Genomic DNA, 18,257 nt, shown 5'->3' with positions numbered 1-18,257 from the left:
TGTTTTCATTGGTGCCTAAGAGCGTTGTATGGCCCAGTCTGACCATGTGAGCTGCCCCTTCCCATTTCCTCCAATCAAAAAAAAAAGAAAAAAAAATATATATATTTTTTTTACATTTCATGCTGGGCTCTGGCGCCCCCCCTGGGAGGCGGACGCGCCCCTCTGGGGGGTGCGCCCCACAGTTTGAAGACCTCTGGCCTAAGGTGTTGTGCTCGGATAACGGCGCACCCTTTCAGGGCGAGAGTTTTGCGGACATGATGAGAGGGTACGGGATACACTACCGGAAGGTCACCCCATTGTGGGCCAGAGCAAACGGCGAGGCGTAGCGCATGATGAGAACTTTAAATAAGGTGTTCCGCATTGACCAGGGTCAAGGTCAGTGTCTGCAGAGGGCGCTGTATGTCTTTCTGCTGGGATACCGGACCACCCGACACACATCCACAGGGGTGGCGCCAGCGGAGGCGATGTTTCAGCGGTGCCCGAGGGGCCTTCTGCCGGAAGTGGGGGAGCGCGAGCCCGCTGTCATTGACAATGAGCAGGTGGAAAGGGAGAGAAGAGAACGGACAGAACTGGAGAATGGTCGAATGGGTCTGAAACCCCAGGGAAGCTCTCTCTCAAGTATGAGCCGGGGCCCATGGATGTAGTGGCGGTGAAGGGGTCGATCGTCACAGCGTCGGATGGAACGGTATCTGTCACCCGTAATTCCAGTTTCTTTAAAAGACTGGGCAAATCCAGGGCAGAGACGACGTCAAACATGGACATGGCGGAGGTGCCGGATGAGGGCAGCGGCCCTGTTCTTCTGTCGGGGTCTCTGACCCAGGAGGGGTCGGGTGAAGGCAGGAGGTACCCCCTGAGGACAGGGCGAGGGAAACCTGCCCGTCTCACTGACTATGTGATGGACTAATTGAACTGTTAGTGTGTTATTGATACCCGGGAGGCCGATTGTCACATGGGAACCAGGGTGGTTGTCATAAAAGGGGTGTCAGGGGACATGTGTGTGCAGTGTGCCTTTACGTGTGGTAGTTAGTAATCCTTTGTTCATGTGTTCCGTTGTTATAAAAAAGGAGGAGTGTGATGCTGCCCCTTTAAGGGCACACGCACGTGGCGGAGTGATGTTGCACTCCGCCACTGCTGTATAAATAAATGGGGCATTCCCGGCTGCGTCAGTGTGACCGGGGAACCCGAACCGAATGCAGCTGTGCAGGTGTGAGTCTGTGGTCGGGCGGGGCTCACAGGGACTCCGGTGGGGACCGGAGCTTTGTAACCACAATCAGAGTTAGGCAAACAGTACACCTCATGCTTTGGGTTATATTGTCAGCATTCTTGTCAGGGGCAACGCGTTTGTCTTGGAAGCAAGACAATGCATAGCAACAAAGGTTCGAATCCAGTGCTCGTTCTTAGAAACTGGTCCCTGGTTTATGAACGTTATGAAAGAACAATTATAATTATAACCACAGGCCTCAAGTCTTTTCCTCTAACAAACATTATTGTTTCATACTGTTACATTGAAATATTACGGTATTTTCCCCGAAAATTAAGAAATAGGAGAATAATTAGGTCAATAAGTGCACCTATTCTCTCACTTAATTTTGAAATGTTTTTGGCACAAAAGCCTGTACCACCACCCCTTTAGACAGTCCGGCCCACCACAGAAGAATTGCAAATTACATCCGGCCCCCCACCAAAGCCAGTTTTGCACCCCCGAGTTTTAGACCGTTAAAAAAATCAAATGTACACTTCCATTTCAAATAGATAGTGCACATATTTTAGAAGTTACAAGAATGGAGAATTTCCCTTTCTCCAACAACGCCTACTGTAGAGGAGTACGTGTTTCATTTTGGAGAAGATGTAAAAAAAAATGTGTATGGACAGATGAGCAAAGCACTGGGAACACCGCCTAGCAAATAAGAAAGCTGGGTTGGCAAACACACGTAAAACAATGACAATCTACACGAAAGAGGCTTTCACGCAGCCCTACACCCCCCTTTGCACTGTGCATCTCGTGACTCCCCCCTGGACCCGCTGTTTGTTGGTGTGGCGGAACACTGCAGACACACACCCATTGACCGGGAACGCAGAGGGGTTGTGTCGCATCTTGAGAGAGACAGCAGCGGGTGCTAACCCGCCTCCTCCTCCCCCTCCTCCCCTCGACCTGCCAGGGCCCGCCTCCGGGTGACGTCACCGCTGCCTGGCCGGGAGAGCTGGACACCAGGAGAGAGAGAGAGAGCGCGGGGCTGAAGGGAAGAGCCGGGCGAGCGGGGATCCCCAGCCAGCACCCGGCGTGGAGACAGCTCGAGCTCCGGCAGGCAGCCGAGGAGACGCCGGCCCTTCCTGGAGCTCCGCCCGGGCGCGCTCCCTGCCCCACCTCGCGCCCGCTGCCGCAGCAGCGGGACACCGGGGATCCTGGAGCCAGCGATGCCGGTGAGTGCTGCCCCCAGCCCCGTTTCTAGGGCCGGGCCGAGCGGGGCGGCTGCCCGGGGCGCAAAGGGAGGGAGAGGCACAACAAAGGCAGGTGTGAATGTGCCTTATAAGGTCTGCGAGAAAAGCACCGTATAAAAGTGCATGCACCTTTGATGTCTGTCCAGTGGCTATGACAGACCAGCAGCATGCCACTGAAATGTGCAGTTGGAATCACTGATGCCTGGATGAGCGGACAGGGTGGGTGTGCAGAGTGCTAATGTATTCAAAAAGAATACAAGCACACGCTGTGGGGCTAAAGCTCTACTGCTTGCAGGAACAAAAGGGTGATAAAGGTTCACTATAGCGCCAATCAGCAGCTGCTGATCCATGCCCCATTAACTCTCCAGACAGGAGTATTCAGAATGTTTAAGTTATTGTTAAACGCAGTGCCTTTTTTCATGTTCCTGATACAATCCAAGAATTTCGCAGGTCCAGTCCCCAAAGCCACTTCAGTTCACAGATCATCCACAGGAGTGCAAAATAAACCAGGATCAAAAATATACACACCGCTCGGATATCACAAGAGTCCCCTGGCCATGCGTGAGAAGGCTATGCAGTCTTGTTTGTTCATTTTGCATTCTGGGACTTGTAGGTTTCCTTATTTTCTAATGGAAAAACGTACAAGTCCCAGAATTTAAAGGGAAAAACAGGACTGGCCGTCCTTTTCATGCATGGCAATGGGAAACTTAAGCCCTGCACTTTTGATGAGTAGTGAGCTTTGAAAACTGTGGCAAATAGTTAATTTATGTGGCACGGATATGGTAAAGGGGCAGCTATTGTGCCTGCCCGGGCCTTCTGTAAGCTTTGTAATATAACTAAGCAACTTCACATGTAGCTTGTAAACTTGGGGGAAGAGCCAAAGAGGCCCTTACTCTGCCCCTTGCCAATATATACATTACAATACATCCATATGATGATCCATTGCCTCCATCTCCTTCTCGTCCCAGTTCTTAATTCCATGACGCAGTTAGCCTTCACATCAATCCCTTATTGCATGTATTTGTTAACAGCACTCGCCCCCTCCACCCAGGACATGGATACCTCGCCTTTGGTCAGCTGCACTGCAGCCTGCCTGCTGTGCTGCGTCTGTGCACACTGATGTTGAGCATTATGTTAGGTGGTGCTTGCGCAGAGTCCAAGTTTGCGTCATAGGAGTGTGCTGCAAACTCATGGGCCCTGATTCATGGAATTATTTGCGTGTAAAACAGGGATTTGTGCGCCATGCTGCAGGCAAATCCCTGTTTGACGAATGGGGATTTGCGGGCAGAATGGCACGCAAATCCCCGTTTTACACGCAATTAATTCCATGAATCAGGGCAAAGTGGGGGGGGGGCGCACATTTTCGTTGTTTACCCTGGGCACCGATTTGCCTAGAACTTCCTGCCCGGTCCCTGGCGTCCAGGGAGCAGTCGCAGTTGTGCAATATCTCCCATCCCCCTGTGCATGTCTCCGGGGCAGAGCGGAAGAGGCAGCAGAGCTCTGGGAAGTGGAGAGATTTCCCGCAGGCCGGCGGAGAGGGGTCGCGCTGCCACAGGACGGGGATAGTACAGATCCTCTCATTCCCTCCCCGCTGCACAGGAAGAATGGAGCCCTCTTCTGGGGGTTACTATGGAAACACATTTATTAATGCATTTCCCCGCCTGCCCTTGGTGCCCAGTATGTGGCACGTATCTTTGACATGTGGACGCGCATGGATGAATCAGGGTTGCAGCGGACGACATGAATGAGATTTTCCTCGCTTACAAAAAAAAATGCAACAGTAGTAAAGGGGGGCGGGTTTATGCGCACTGACGTAAACATCTGAATATAGGCAGGCAGGCGTACGACTACGTAATTAACCTCTTTATGCGAACTCCCTGTATAACGTCCTCTGTGTCCAGAAATGAGGCCATCACCCTCCACCCGGTGCGGTATGGACTGGGGCTAGAGGGATTTGGGAGCAGGCGTGTGAACGTTCCGTGCCAGGGAATGGCCACAATGTAGCTGTTTAGCTCTTCTTTTGTTTTCTAAGCGCTTGGTAGATCTGGACACTAAAGGCAAGTGCGGTTATTTGCTTATGTCATGGATTGTTTTTAGGTGAACCCAGGTCTTATAAAGAAACACCTAGCAATTTAGCCACTAGACCACCACAAAATCTGTTTTTACTTTAATGCACAAACATAACTTATTATTTTCATTGCATAATATAACCTATAAGCCCAACTGCATTGTTGGCCACCTGGCACTGCAGCCGGCAGGCTGTACTTTAGGAAAGCCTCTTGTCCCCCGCGTCACCCTGCTATGTCGCGCTCTTGCAGTCCCCAGAAGTTATGCTTCGCCCACGCGGGGGTGTGACCTGTCATGTTAGACGGAGCAACGTTCCCCAAGAGCCCCCTGGAACCGGCCAATGCTTCCCACCCGGGCCCGCGCTCCACCCTCACCGAGCGATTGTGTGCAAACACGGCAAACCTCGCCCGAGGCGCTGATGTTCTCCGGCGTGTGATTCCAGGGTGCCTAGAATGCATGCACGGCACGCGCACCGTTTAGATGCCGTTTGGATGACAGCCTGCCCCTTCATATCTCACCACAACACTGGTGTTGCCCATCGGGCTTGGTACGCTATGATTCCTCCCCTTTGTGTTCTCAAAGTGGGGCTTCAGGTGTGCCATGCTGCGACAGTGCACGTTGGCACAGCTCCACGCTGGTACTGCGCCTCCAGCTTCCCAGTATGAGCAATAACCCAAAACTGCTTGCCTGACCGGACTAGCGTCTCCCGAATGGATCATGTTGGCATGTGTGCAATAAAGCTGGGGTGCGCGGGGGACAGAACCGGGAACTATTAGCGCCCTGTACGTATGGGGATCCTTAGCTTTGCAATTTAACCTGAGGGGGATGGGTACTCCCTGGCAATTGCTATGTGGCGGAGCATGTAAACCATACAATTCCTTGGTCCCTTTTGGAAACGCCACAAAGTGGGCGATTTGTCCTTGTTGCTGTGTACCTCCTGCCCATCACCCCCCCCCCCGAAAATCATAACGGACGCAGAAAGACCTACGCATTTCACTGGTGAAAAAGTAAGTTCACACGAGGTTCAGGATCTCCGTTTAATTGGGCAACATTCGCTGACGGCTGCTCTGTGAAAGGGCATGCGCAGGGTTCGTGGCACTGGATCAGACCCACTTGCGGGGTGGCACTTTGTCGCACCTTCCTGGCTTTTCGGAAATGCCCATCGGCATTGATTTTGCTCTTTGTGTCGCTGACTGTACACGCAGAATGCTACCCAGAATGCAATGCCTGCAATTCAGCCGTAGCCCAACACCCACACGAGGGCCTGTGATTGTACTGTATTTCGTGCTGGCCTGGGCCCATTCTTGGCCCTTTCAATACTGATTTGCATATGGCTGCTGGCCGCCTTCAAAGGCACAGGCTGGCTACACAAACGGAGGCCTGGAGGGTGCCCAGAGCGATGCCAGCGTTAAGATCCATTCACACTTTCACCCATCGCATTTTTTGGTTATAGTCTGTTTTTTTAATGCAGGCATATGAAATGCATTCTTTAACCCCTTAAGTGCCAGGCTGTTATGCAAGTCTATGCAAAGAGGACGAGCATACTCGTCCTTGGCTTTTACTGTGAACGTTGGCCCTTTGCCCTGCATGCTGTGAAGCAGTTCAGGTGTGTGATCCGACCCCCTGCTCTTCCCCGCCTGTCCTAGGGCTGTTGCTTCCTCCGACATTAGCCTGAGGCCTTCTGGCCTGCAGAGCGCCAAATTGTCACTTGTCTTAATTGTTCGGATCTCTGTGCCTTAATTGTAGGGTTTGAGTGATTGTGTGTGTTCTGTTTTCACCGCATCCCGTTAGCAAAATAATGGCACCCTTGAATCGACGCACCTGACTAAGCCAAGTTTTATGAAAAACAGCCCCACACCCCGTTCCCTTTTTTTTCCTCCTGTTTTGTCGTTGATGAAAATGTTGTGCCGCAAAAAGAGCATTCCTGCCACTGGGAATAGTTCCTGCGCGCAGTACAATTGCCCCACGCTTCCCAGCCCCTCTGGGCAATGATAACTGCCCACCATCCTTGCTTCTCCTATTTCTTTCTGCTGCCAGCCATCCTGTGGTCGCGCGGTTCCGCAGGTTGTCCCAGGCAAGGGTGAGTGTGGGGATTGTGCAGGTACAGCATGGCGTTAGACCTCAGATTGAGGTTCTCAGTTGCCTAGCTAAGACCAGAGGCGTAGCCAGGATTGTCTAACAAGTGGGGCAAGTGCCATCCTTGCTTCTCCTATTAGTTGTTGGGCCCACCTAGTAGTTGGGCCCACCGCAGTGACATTATGCCCACACAGCGCTGCTGAGTGGGCATTTGCAGATTCTGAGTGGGCCTTGCCCCCTCAGGCCCTACCTATCCTGTCTAAGCCTCTGGCTAGGATGCAGGATATCCACAGATATTCTGAATGGTAAGCAAAGCGTCTGCAGAGTCGGTCCGGTGAGCAATCTGTGGCAGCGATGTGTGTAAATACATTCCAACCGTACGTAAGCACCGGCTGTGACTGAGGTTTATGTTGCGTGTATGATGGCTTGCTCTACTTTCCATGTGCAGAGCAGGTCGGGACTACATTAAAAGCCATAGAAATTTTCGCCCTTCAACGAGTATAACCAGAGGCAGTCGATATGGAAAAGTGCCTTCTCGAACCCTTCTTGTTGTGTGTCACCCCTCCTAGGAGCATGGTATCTCCCAGGGCTCCTGCTCATGTCACAAGTCAGTGACCATGTGACTAAAACAATAAAAGCGACGAGCCAGTTCCGGCTCATCAGTGGATACTATGGAACCCTGCGTGCTGTGAGTGTCCTTAAAGCAGCGCGATGCTGGCGCTCCGTAGCAGGCAGAGGGCCTGCTGCTGCAGGACCCTCCACCCGGACAGTGCCCCTGATGTCTTGCCCCCCCCATGTCAGTAGAACACCTGCTGGGCAACCCTGTATATAGTTGCTGGGGCCCCTGCTGGGCAATGCTGGCGCCATCTTTGGATCTTGTGCTCAGGGGCTGCTTGGGTGCCCCGGTCCTGGGATGTCTGCTGGGTGCCCCCAGCATGTCGGCTGGGTGCCCCTAGCCTTGGTCTGCCTGGCCCGTAGGCCAGGACATTACACTTCTGTCTAGCCATGGAAGAGAGGGGGACATTACGCATGCGCCTGCACAACAGGTTCAAACCAAGGGCAGTCGCTGGACATGGCTAAAGAGGCAGTGGAAACGCAACCGCTGGATTGGTTTGTTTTGATTATTGATGTATTTTTTGTAACCCCTCATCGGGTACCCGGTGCTCGTCTGCGGTAATTGATGCACTACGGTCTCTCTGGGTGATGGGTACCCCACTCTCACCCAGAGTCACTCCCGCTGCAGCTTTGGCCACATGGGGACGCATGGATGCCAAATGTGGAATTTCATCTGGACCGCCTCCTTCATGGGATCGCGCATGGAAGCTGAGAGTGCGCTGCCTGCAAGCCCTGCAGATTTCAGGGACCTCACTCTCTGGCATGTTGGAATGTCCCAACGGGCGCCTTTTGCCATTATTTCCATCGTACATTACCCGCCATATACCCAAAGTGCCCTCCTTTCATGGGCAACTCAGATTCTCCAGTTGTATGCTTATTGCACACTCCCCTCTGGAGCGCATTCTTTATCTCGCCCCCTTCTGGTGGTGTTGCTCATTGCATGCTCTGCATGGGTCATGTACACCCCCCTATTTCAAGTGGCCCCGGTGGAAACATGCGCTGTGCTCATTGCGCCTGAGCTTCTTTTCCCTGTTGCCAACTATTCCAGACCCCGGTCTTGCATTAGAATACGCCCCCCCTTCAGTGTTTGCTGGTGTCTGTGTATTTCCATGCTCCTCGGTTGCTCTCAAGTAAGCCTCGTCTCAAAACCAAGCGTTGTTTTTGGCCTATTCGCTCAACTGTTAATGTATCCTTTTTTTGAGGAAGGATTCTTTTCTCAGAGTTGGATTAGTAAAAAGGGGAGAGGCTGCCCCCATGGGAATGGGAATCTAGTGTTTTTTGCCAGTGTGTTGACCAGCAGGCAAATGCCGAATTGCGGGGCACACATGCTTTTCGGTGTTGTTGCATGCCAGTAGGCTGTAACTATATATCCAACAATAAGCAGAAACATTTAATCTGTGTTTGTGATCTGGTGCTGGATTTGGGGTGCTGTTGTGCACGTTGTCCCTAAAATGGTGATTTTTATAACAAGAGTTCATTAGTCTCTCAGCGAACCCTGGGAGGCCTCGCCTCTCAGCAGCTTGCACACAGGAGACCATTAAATGTTAAAAATAGAGCGAGCTGTGGTTAAAATAAAGTTAATTACTACTGTTAAACGCCGAGTTCGAGCGGAGTAGTTCATTAAATCAGAGCCCTGTTGAATCTGATGACTAGCTCTGTGTTTCCTTCGCAGCCGCTGCGTCGCATATTAAACATGTGCCAGTATCCAGGCCTCCATTCTGCAAAATCCCGGCCTCTAGCAGCAGTCTGATCTGCAGCTGCCTGCTAATGGCGGGCTTTCATCAGCAAGCGTGTGTTGGTCTCCATGTAAAGACGTACAAACAGCCTCCTGCGTTGCCCGTATCTGGGACAGGTAGCTGTTGGGTGCGCCCAGCATGTTTGTCACCACTCTTGGTACTGACCTAATGCAGTGAGCATTAAGAAAGGGCTTTTACATTGCAAATGGCCTTGGGCGTAAATATGTAGCAAACTGAATGTAACTTGCCTGTAGTGGGCTGGAGACTTATTATATTTATTGAGCGAGGACCTAGCTTCGGGAAGCAATGTAGCGCTTTGCAAATCACAGGGGGAAGGACACGGTGAGGGGAGCAGAGATGCAAGCGACCAGGGGTGGTATTGGGCCCGAAGGGCCACATGTGGGTAGGTAGGTATCAGCAGTCGCACACCAAACAAGTTACCCATCCAACCTCCAATCGGCGTTCATTTACAAGATTAGGGCTGAATTCCGCGCCCCCTTGCATCCCTTCTACCAGATGGCATTATTGAGGAGGACCCTCCATCAGCCTGCCTGGCATCAAGGCCAGAGCAGAAGACAAGGGATGGAACACAGTTTGGGCCATGTTCTGACTCTCCGAAGTTCACCCATGTAATGGGGTTAGCAAAAAGGGTACACGAAAGGCTGGCAATTTACTGCAGTGATGACACATGTGGGGTTTCTGGGGCTCTGCGGTTTCCTCTGGGAAGCTGTCTAAGAAATTCCAGACCTCTCTAAAAATGTCTCCTATTTGACAAACTCTTAGTTTGCAAGCTGGCAAATGCGCGCCTTGTATGTTGGAAAATGCTCAGTCTGCTCGTGTCACAGTCACCTATTTTATTACAAACGACGAATTTGTTCATATTGTTAAAAAAACGGTCATGGTACTTTTTATCCGCACAATGGTACCACAAACCTGGCCCTCCTCCTTGCAAGGCCTTGATCAGCGGGTTGTGCCAAGAGCCCTGACTTGGTAGAGCTTGTTGGAGACGGCGCCTTGTGTGCCCCAAACCCATCCTGAGCGCATCTTTCTCAGCTGGTTTATTTTCCTCAAGTTTGGTCATCACAGTTGAATTGGTGAAGTCCCATAATCGCACACCTTCCCAGAGCAAAAGCACCAGTATTCTTCATGCACCAACAACCCGCCAACCCCCTCGCATGCCATTAGTAGGAGAGTGCGAGTAGGATGGGCCCGTGTTAATAAAATCGCATGTGCGTGCACAGGCAATCTCTTTTTAGGGAGGAGTCGGGGGCGGGGGGATTTACTGCATGTGTACAGGAGGGCTGGAAATCTCCCCGTCCTCAGCGGAACACAGGGCGGGAACTCCCGCTCCCGCTACCGGAAGTGTCAAGGTAATTGACAAAGGCCTTTTTTATTAATAGTAGGCATAAAACGGGAACAGCAATAAACACCAGCGTTCTCCATGCTCTTGTCTTTCTCCATGTTCTTGTCCTTCTCAAGCATGGCAACAGTTTAAGAGGAAAATACCTCACAATTGACGTCTCCTTACAATCTTGCTTACAAAAACCTACGCTAAACTGGGATTGGTTAAGGGATTTGTCTACATATAGTATGTGCTTATTCACTGGTCACAGCTTATCCAGTGGCCGACTTCGGACAACTCCCAGAATGATAAAGGTAAGAGAATCATCTTAGCAATATGTAAGGTTCCATGTCATTTCATCGCGGGATGTTTTTTCGTGGGGTTTTTTACCGCGATTTTCTTTTTAACGAAAAAACCCATCACATTTTTTTGAAAATTATTTTCGAGGGTGCCCTCACAAACCCCTCGTTTTCTTTAATTTGTATTTATTTCCAAACACCCACACCCCATATATATAATTTACTAACCCCCCCCCTTAAAAAATCGATGGTTTTTTAGAAAAAAAATTCAGGGCAAAAAACCCTGCAAAAGTACATCCCGCGATGAAAGGACATCGTACCATATGTAATTTGGCTAATGAAACAGTTGCAGGATGGCATCATTGTAGAGTGGTGATTGGTTGGCACTGACTTTACCAACCTTGGATTCTTGGCAGGCCGTCAGCACATGTGCAAAAATAGTGGTAAGGGGAGCGACATAAAGGAGCTGCCTTTCCATTTGAATAAGACACCATCCCTGATTTCCTAGGCCTCCAGCCAGGACGTCTAGCTTTGAACTTGGCCTTGCTTGGCATCTCTCGTTCTGAGCACTTTTGGGGAGTTGAGGCAGGTGCATATTTGTGTCTGGTGCTAATGAATGGACACTGTTCTCAAATCATGAGTCACGTGTGAGGAGACCACGTTTTGCCATATTCTGCCCATGTTTTATTAGGATTTTAGCTCATATTTACACAAGTTTCATTCCTTTCTCTGGCCTCTAGAGACTTCGTCAAGCTACTCCACAGGGAATATTTAATTAGCCGGCACCTGGCACTCAGAGGTTGTTTTGTCTTTACTTAATCTAAGAGAAGTATCTCTTGCACTTGGGAATTATTATCTCCTGTTCTTCTTTAGAGGCATCTAGACCCCCCTTTTCTGCAGTAACCTTGGAGGTGAGCCGCGTAGCCACTGTCTGGCCTGCACAGGTTTGTATTTCAGCTATATCAGTAAATTGAATCTCCCTGCAGCTTCGAGGCATTTTAGGGTTTTCCATTTACTCTAATGTGGTTTCACCGTCCATTTTATCCAATATGGCTACTCTTTACCGTTGCATTTCTACGTTAAGCTTTTATGTGTATTCTCGTGCGTCCTGCGTATACATTGATTATGATTGGTTTCTAGTGTCTATTGGTGCAGGCTATATTCTTCATGTCTAAATGCACGTTTGACATGTGTGTCTTCGTGCATCAGCTTGGCAGTGATGTCACTTGTTCTATTCATCCTTTAGTTACACCATATTCAGTTCATCTCGAGTTTGCAGGTTCATATTTTCCTCGATAGTTCAAAGATAAGGTTGATAGGGTTGTCTTAGTGAATAGCATCTCTCATGCTTGCAGTATTTAGGTGGGGACAGGGCGGATGCCATAAATGACGTACTCCTCTCGTTTCCACAGTATGGAGGCGGGGGAGGGACAGATGTTTTGAATGACGTATTCATCTGTCTCTTGACAAATGCCTGCCAGAAAGATTGTATCCTGGTGATCTTAACTTCCTTTGTTACTCTTTCATTAGAAATAACAAGTCATATTTACGTAATAAAAAAGAATGTCGTAAAACAGTAGCTAATGGCGAAGTTGACATTCCAGAAGTCTTCTTTGCACCCAGCATGGTGGTGATAGAAAAGCAGCAGTATAGTATTTGAATCCACTCTTCAACTCCCTTCTGAGCTGAAGAGGTTCATGCTAATGCACAGGCCCTCTCTTCAATACCTCTCTGTACCCAGCCAGCACTTGGGGAATAGTTACTTGGTGTGGGACTAAGCAACTTTTTAATCAATTATGCATGCATCCTGCCAGCCTTCCATTTCACCCCAGCAAAGACCCTGTTTGCAGTTTCTTTTTTAATTGACTTATATTTTGATGGAGATACAGCAATGGTTCTTGGGTGCTTCAAACTAGCTTACAGGGTTTTTAATCGACTCCCACTGGCATTCACAAATTGACCCTGACAGTGACTAGTTAGTAATGGACAATCGTAATAAAAGGGAGGAACCAACAGTAACACTTGCAAAAAATGTTTCATCACTGCATACGGATGGTGTTGTATTGTGCATGAGATCCAAGCTAGCCTCCTGTTTGATTTTGCTGACGGTGGTCAGTATTTGTATTTTATTTTTATTTATAAAAATGCTTATCTAAGCGCTTCACAAAGGTAAAATCACTGTACAAAAATGAGAATTGATAAATAAACCAGTTTGAGAGCAGATGCTCTTTCAGTTGAGTTTTAAAGAGCGAGATGGAAGCCAGAGACCGAATAGGCAGTGCATTCCAGTGCTTTGGGGAGGGAAGAAGCGGAAACGGGAAGAGATAAAAGGGGGACGAGGAACCATTTAGAGAAAAAGAGACTGTGAACAAAGGGAGTGGGAATAAAAGGAGACCAAGAAGGAAAGCTAGAGGGGTGCAAGACCATGAAGACATTTAAATACCAAACATTAAAAAATGAACGGAAGTCAAGTTTCGAAAGTCAGCCATCCAAGAGAGTGCAAGGCCGTGGAGATAGAATCATAGGGAGAAAGAGTGCAGAGGATGCGAATAGAAGGGTGGTAGATTGAGCAAAGTGGGGCAAGATGGTTAGTTGGAAGACCAAGTAGTAAACTCAAACAGTAGAACAAACGGGGAAAGACAAAGGACGAGATGAGAAGTTGGGATGCGTGAAAGATTAAGAGCCGGCAAGCCTTACGGATATTAAATAATTGAAATCGTCTAGAATGAGACATAGAGGAAATATACGATGAAAAAGAGAGAGAGGAGTCAAAAATGACTCCAAGATTATGGGCAAAGGTAGAAATATAAAGACAAGAAGGTGGGAAGGACTCGGATGAAGGAATAAGAGGAGAATGGTAGAGTCAGGAAAGAAAAGAACTTCAGTTTTTGAAGGATTGAGATGTAAATAAGGAGAAGACATCTGAGATTGGATGGAAAGCAGGCAGGCCGAGAGAGGGAGAGTGGATAGTCTGAGAAAGACGAGACGGTCAGAAAAATCTGAGTAGTCGGCATAGAGATGATATGAGAATCCGAAGGAAGAAATGATGAAGCCAAGAGGAGAGGACCGAGGACAGAAACTTGGGGCACACTAGGAGAAAGGGGGAGGACCTGGGAGGACTGGCCAGCCCATGAGACAAAGTGCAATCAGAGAGGTAGGAATGAAACCATTTCAGAAGTGGACCCAGTAGACAAAGATGAGGGGGACTAGAAAGAAGAATAGAGTAATAATAGACTGTTTCGAATGTGGCTGATAAGTCAAGAAGAACAATGTTTAGCGTAGTTTGAAGACAGAAGAGACTCCAAGACTGCCAGGAGGGCAGTTTCTGTAGAATGGTGTGGATGAATCCCAGATTGACAGGGAGGTAAAAGAGGGGGCTGGAAAGAGAAGGCTAGATGACCTATGAAGAGACTTGGGTGTAGACAACACGTTCCAATAGTTTATATAAAAAATGCAAGAGAGAGATGGATAAAGTCATGCTGCCTATGTCTGCCATTCTTGTTTTACGTGAACAAAGGACTAAAAGTGATGGCATAGTCCTTTCCGCACTGTGCCATAGTGTAGTTGCCATCTTATAATGTGCCACAAATAGAGAAATTATGGGGGCATACGGAAATGTTTGATCTGGGGCCATGGCAGAACCTTGCAGTGGCGAGGCGCTCCTAGTATGCAATGTCCTGGCAAGTTTCTATGACCATTATAAGCTTGCTAGATGCAAATTTGATAGCCGCTTTGCACTGCAGTTCTGAAATTGTGCTGCACTTCTTTGGCCATGCCCCGTTTGGTTCCTGACATGCCACGCCATGCACAGAAGTAAGACCTTAATGTGTCACAGGTTAAAGTGCCACCTCATGAGACTCTAAACAGACTCATTGGGTGGCAACAGAAAGCCATGTTTCCTACCTGTTGGCACCTGATGAGTCGCCATAATAATCTCAAGTTTTTATATAGTGCTTCATGTTGGATTTCTTTGCGTCTAATAACTGGTAATAATAGCTGGTATTATTACCCAGGTGTCAGTGGTACTCAATTTGTTCACCTCGAGTTCGCCTTAACATAGCTTCATTCCTTGAAGATTTCCAAGCAGACAAATAGGAATTGGTGGTTCATTATGCCACTTAACTGGCGACACTTAAAATAAATGAGTCGTGTTAGGTAGCTCGGTGATGCAACCATACATATATCACTAAAAAAGGTTTATGCTGAAATGGCACCCACTGCTATGTGTGGCAATGCAGGTATTTTTGTAGAATGGTGCTGTGTGTGATAATATATATAGTTTTCTTCACCAAAGATATGAGGGGAGTTTTATTAGGTACATACAGGGAAATAATCCTGATGACGAACCACTTCTGCCCTTTCCAGTCACCACCAAATGACAAAGTGGCTTTATGGTGGGAATGAATACTCACGACTGACACAGAATTAGGGGTAAAGTACCTCTACCAGTGGTGTGCACATGGAGTGGCCTGGGTTGGCACTTACTACCCCCGGAATCTGATTGACCACCCCATTATCCTAAAATATGATAATGTGTGTGTACGCTCGTACGTCATGCCATCCCTGCATAAGTCTGTGCCCCACTTGGGCCACCCCAGTCAAAATGAGTCTGCAAACTCCACCGTTTTCTACCTCTGATTGGGGGGAAAACGTCCTGCCTTCATTTTGGGCGCTGACTAAAGTATATATGTGCCCTCTTTTTCTTGCTCCCTCTTTACCTCTATGCCTTCTCTCTAGCCCTCTACACTATCACTTTCTTTTGCCCTTTACACTCTCTCTCTCTCTCTCTCAACTTCTACGCTCTTCCTTGCCCTCTGCGCTCTCCCTCGCCCTCTGCTCTCCCTCGCCCTCTGCGCTCTCCCTCGCCCTCTGCGCTCCCGCTCGCCCTCTGCGCTCCCGCTCTCCCTCGCCCTCTGCGCTCCCGCTCTCTCTCGCCCTTCGCGCTCCCGCTCTCTCCCTCTGCGCCCTCACTCTCTTATCCTCTGCAGTCTGTTTTGCTTTTCTTTTCGGACACGTGTAATGACCTTGGAATTACTCACCCTATTGCAGGTCTACATCACCATTAGTGCAGTTATAGGAGAATAATACTTAATTTTGGCCACGACAACACTACCCAGTCCCAAGGCAGGTAGGCAGAGAGATCACACATGCTAGCAGGGTCTGGAGCAGAGCGTCCTCCCCCTCAGCGAGACTTCATCACCCGTGGTTACAATTCTCTGTTTTCTCATTCGGAATACCTCTCCTCTTATGGAGGTCAAATCCCAGCCCCTCATTTGTTGCAAACTGCCCCCGGCCGAAGGAAAGACAGCAAGCATGGGAAGCGCAAAGAGTGGAAAAATCCAGACAGAAGTGGGAAAACTGAGCTCATCTCCCGCGTGCTCTTTCCCAGCACCTGCACCACTCCGACTGCCTTCTTGGCTCCTCCTTGAGCGAACAATACAACAGCTATCCTCCACAGTGAGCTGATCTGCTTCATAATATAATATCGTAAGCGTTGCAGAATTCATGTCTGCTTACTGTGCTCACAGAAACGTAGACTTTCATTGTGGTTTTGGAAGTGAATGTTCAAAATGGCTGTGCACTGGTGCCATGTTTTTTAGCTAATTTCCGAACACACACTACACACTCTCGCTCTCTCGTCTCTGCACTCTCTTCCTTTCGCGCCCCTCCCTCTCGTGTCCTCCCTCTCCACTCGCTCCCCCTCTGTTCTCTCGTCCCCTCTGCTCTCACGGCCTCTCGCTCCCTCTGCTCTTGCATGCTCTCGCCCCTGGGGTAGCAAGTACAATATGATTTGTTGAAGGGAGCTATACATCATCCTATTTTGTTCTGATGGGAAGTTACATTCATAAATTCTTGTCAATTCTTGTCCAATGTGTTTTGAAGTAAAACTGCAGTGCTTGTAATCTCCTCATGTTATGAGGCAGGAGTTGCTAATGATTTGCTTGCTTCTTTTTTCTTTCCTACTCTCTAGCGCAAAGCCCAATGAGGCATGGTCGTAACCTAATCACTTTCATCTGCTAAGAACTTCTGTGCGTGTTCACAAATGCTTATTTCTGCGCAAAACTCCCTCGAGCGCAAGATGGACGAGTCCGCTTTGCTGGATCTCCTGGAGTGCCCAGTTTGCCTGGAGCGCCTAGACGCGGCCGCCAAAGTCCTGCCATGCCAGCACACTTTCTGCAAGCGCTGCCTGCTGGGCATCGTGAGCTCACGGAACGAGCTGCGTTGCCCCGAGTGCCGGACCTTGGTGGACTGTGGGGTGGATGACCTTCCCAGCAACATCCTCCTGGTGCGGCTGTTGGACGGCATCAAGCAGAGGCCGAGGAAAGCGGGCAGCGGGGGGAACGGCATTAATTCTCTAAGGACCCAAGGGGGAACCACAACTAATTGTGGGCCAAAGGATCTCCCGAGCTCTCAAGTGGGAGGACAGAGCAGGGTACAAGCGTGGAGCCCCCCAGTCAGGGTAAGTGCCTGTTACTATTGTCTTTGTTTAGGGTATGCCATTGAATTTAATGTGGGGCTCTTGGAGCTATGCGGTTTTCTGAAGATCTAGGTTTGTGGCTGGGACGACTTGCAAATAAGATGTCTGCACAGGGTGTTTAAAGAGCATGTTTAGTTCTGAGGGTCTGGAGCAGAGGTCTTCAAACTGGTGCTGTCCCCTCCCCCCACGGTCCATCAAGCGGGCCCAAAGGATATGGGACGGTGGAGTGGTAGGGGCTTGGCGAGTCTCTTCCGAAAGGGAGTTTGGTGACTGCTTTCAATAGAAACTATGAACAGATATGACATCAGGGGGGAGGGGGCATATTTTTAACTCAATGGGGGGCTCGGCAACAACGTTTTTAATCAAGGAGGGGCTCAGCATAAAAATGTTTGAATACCACTGGTTTAGAGTGAGTCGCAGCCTCACGCAGTGTTTCTCTTCTTTTCCCCTGTCCGTTTTCCTGTATCCATGCTTTGCTAGAAAACCACTTTCTAATTGAACGGCCCACATGGGTTTCATTTTCTTTTTCTTTTCTTCATGAAATATGCCTCCCATGTCTATTAAACACAGTTGCGCTCTCTGCAGTTTAATACGTGGACACGTTTAACTGTTTGCCAAATTCTTTTTGTTTACAACTGGGCAGACTGGGTGGAGGCTGTGTAAGGCCTTTAAAAAAAAAAAATTAAAATCATTAAATGAAATTGAATGATGGTCGATCAACCTCAGGGAAAATGTGGGGGGTTATTTTCCTATGCTCACTGCACGACATACACATAGACCTGTGTACTCTGGGTGAACACTGCCTACAGGCACAGTTCTCCCTGTCATATTTAGTTGGGATCTGACGGGTGAAGTACATGATGAATCTCAGAAGGGGGGGGGCCAACACCTTCCTCCTGCCATGGCCAGCCTATTTAACTATAAAAGGCTCCATAGATCTACCCTGTCTGTTTGTTTACCCTCTGCATATGGTGGCAGCAATTAACACAATTAACATACTAATAGAGCATACTTCAAAACGGCCCACACGGGGCCTGGCTGCAGAGGTTTAACAAAGGAGACAGGAAACCCCAACAACCTTTTGATCTGCACTGTGTCAACCTGAAGCCAGCTCCCGCCTCTCGGTGTCAAGGGCAGTGACCTGTCCTGTCTGGGACTGTGTTTACAGTAGGCAAGCCCTGCAGCGGGATCCATTCAGAAGGTAA

The 18,257-nt window shown here is 49.1% G+C and overlaps 1 protein-coding gene across 4 annotated transcripts in view; it reads left to right on the top strand.

Moving 5' to 3' along the window:
* Nucleotides 1-2,064: 2,064 nt before the first annotated feature.
* Nucleotides 2,065-18,257, top strand: part of SH3RF1 (SH3 domain containing ring finger 1) — a 493,515-nt gene continuing 477,322 nt past the window's right edge. For 3 of the 4 annotated variants that reach the window (XM_069631396.1, XM_069631395.1, XM_069631393.1), the window contains exons 1-2: nucleotides 2,065-2,421; nucleotides 16,546-17,034. In XM_069631396.1, the coding sequence (XP_069487497.1) occupies nucleotides 16,618-17,034 (417 nt within the window). In that variant the 5' untranslated portion in view covers nucleotides 2,065-2,421; nucleotides 16,546-16,617. The remainder of the gene's footprint in view (nucleotides 2,422-16,545; nucleotides 17,035-18,257) is intronic. The other variant, XM_069631394.1, reaches the window with a different exon arrangement.

Source organism: Ambystoma mexicanum, chromosome 6q (assembly GCF_040938575.1).
Source record: "Ambystoma mexicanum isolate Mex_15411 chromosome 6q, UKY_AmexF1_1, whole genome shotgun sequence".
Taxonomy (NCBI): domain Eukaryota; kingdom Metazoa; phylum Chordata; class Amphibia; order Caudata; family Ambystomatidae; genus Ambystoma; species Ambystoma mexicanum.
This window is presented reverse-complemented; position numbering and strand designations above follow the sequence as displayed.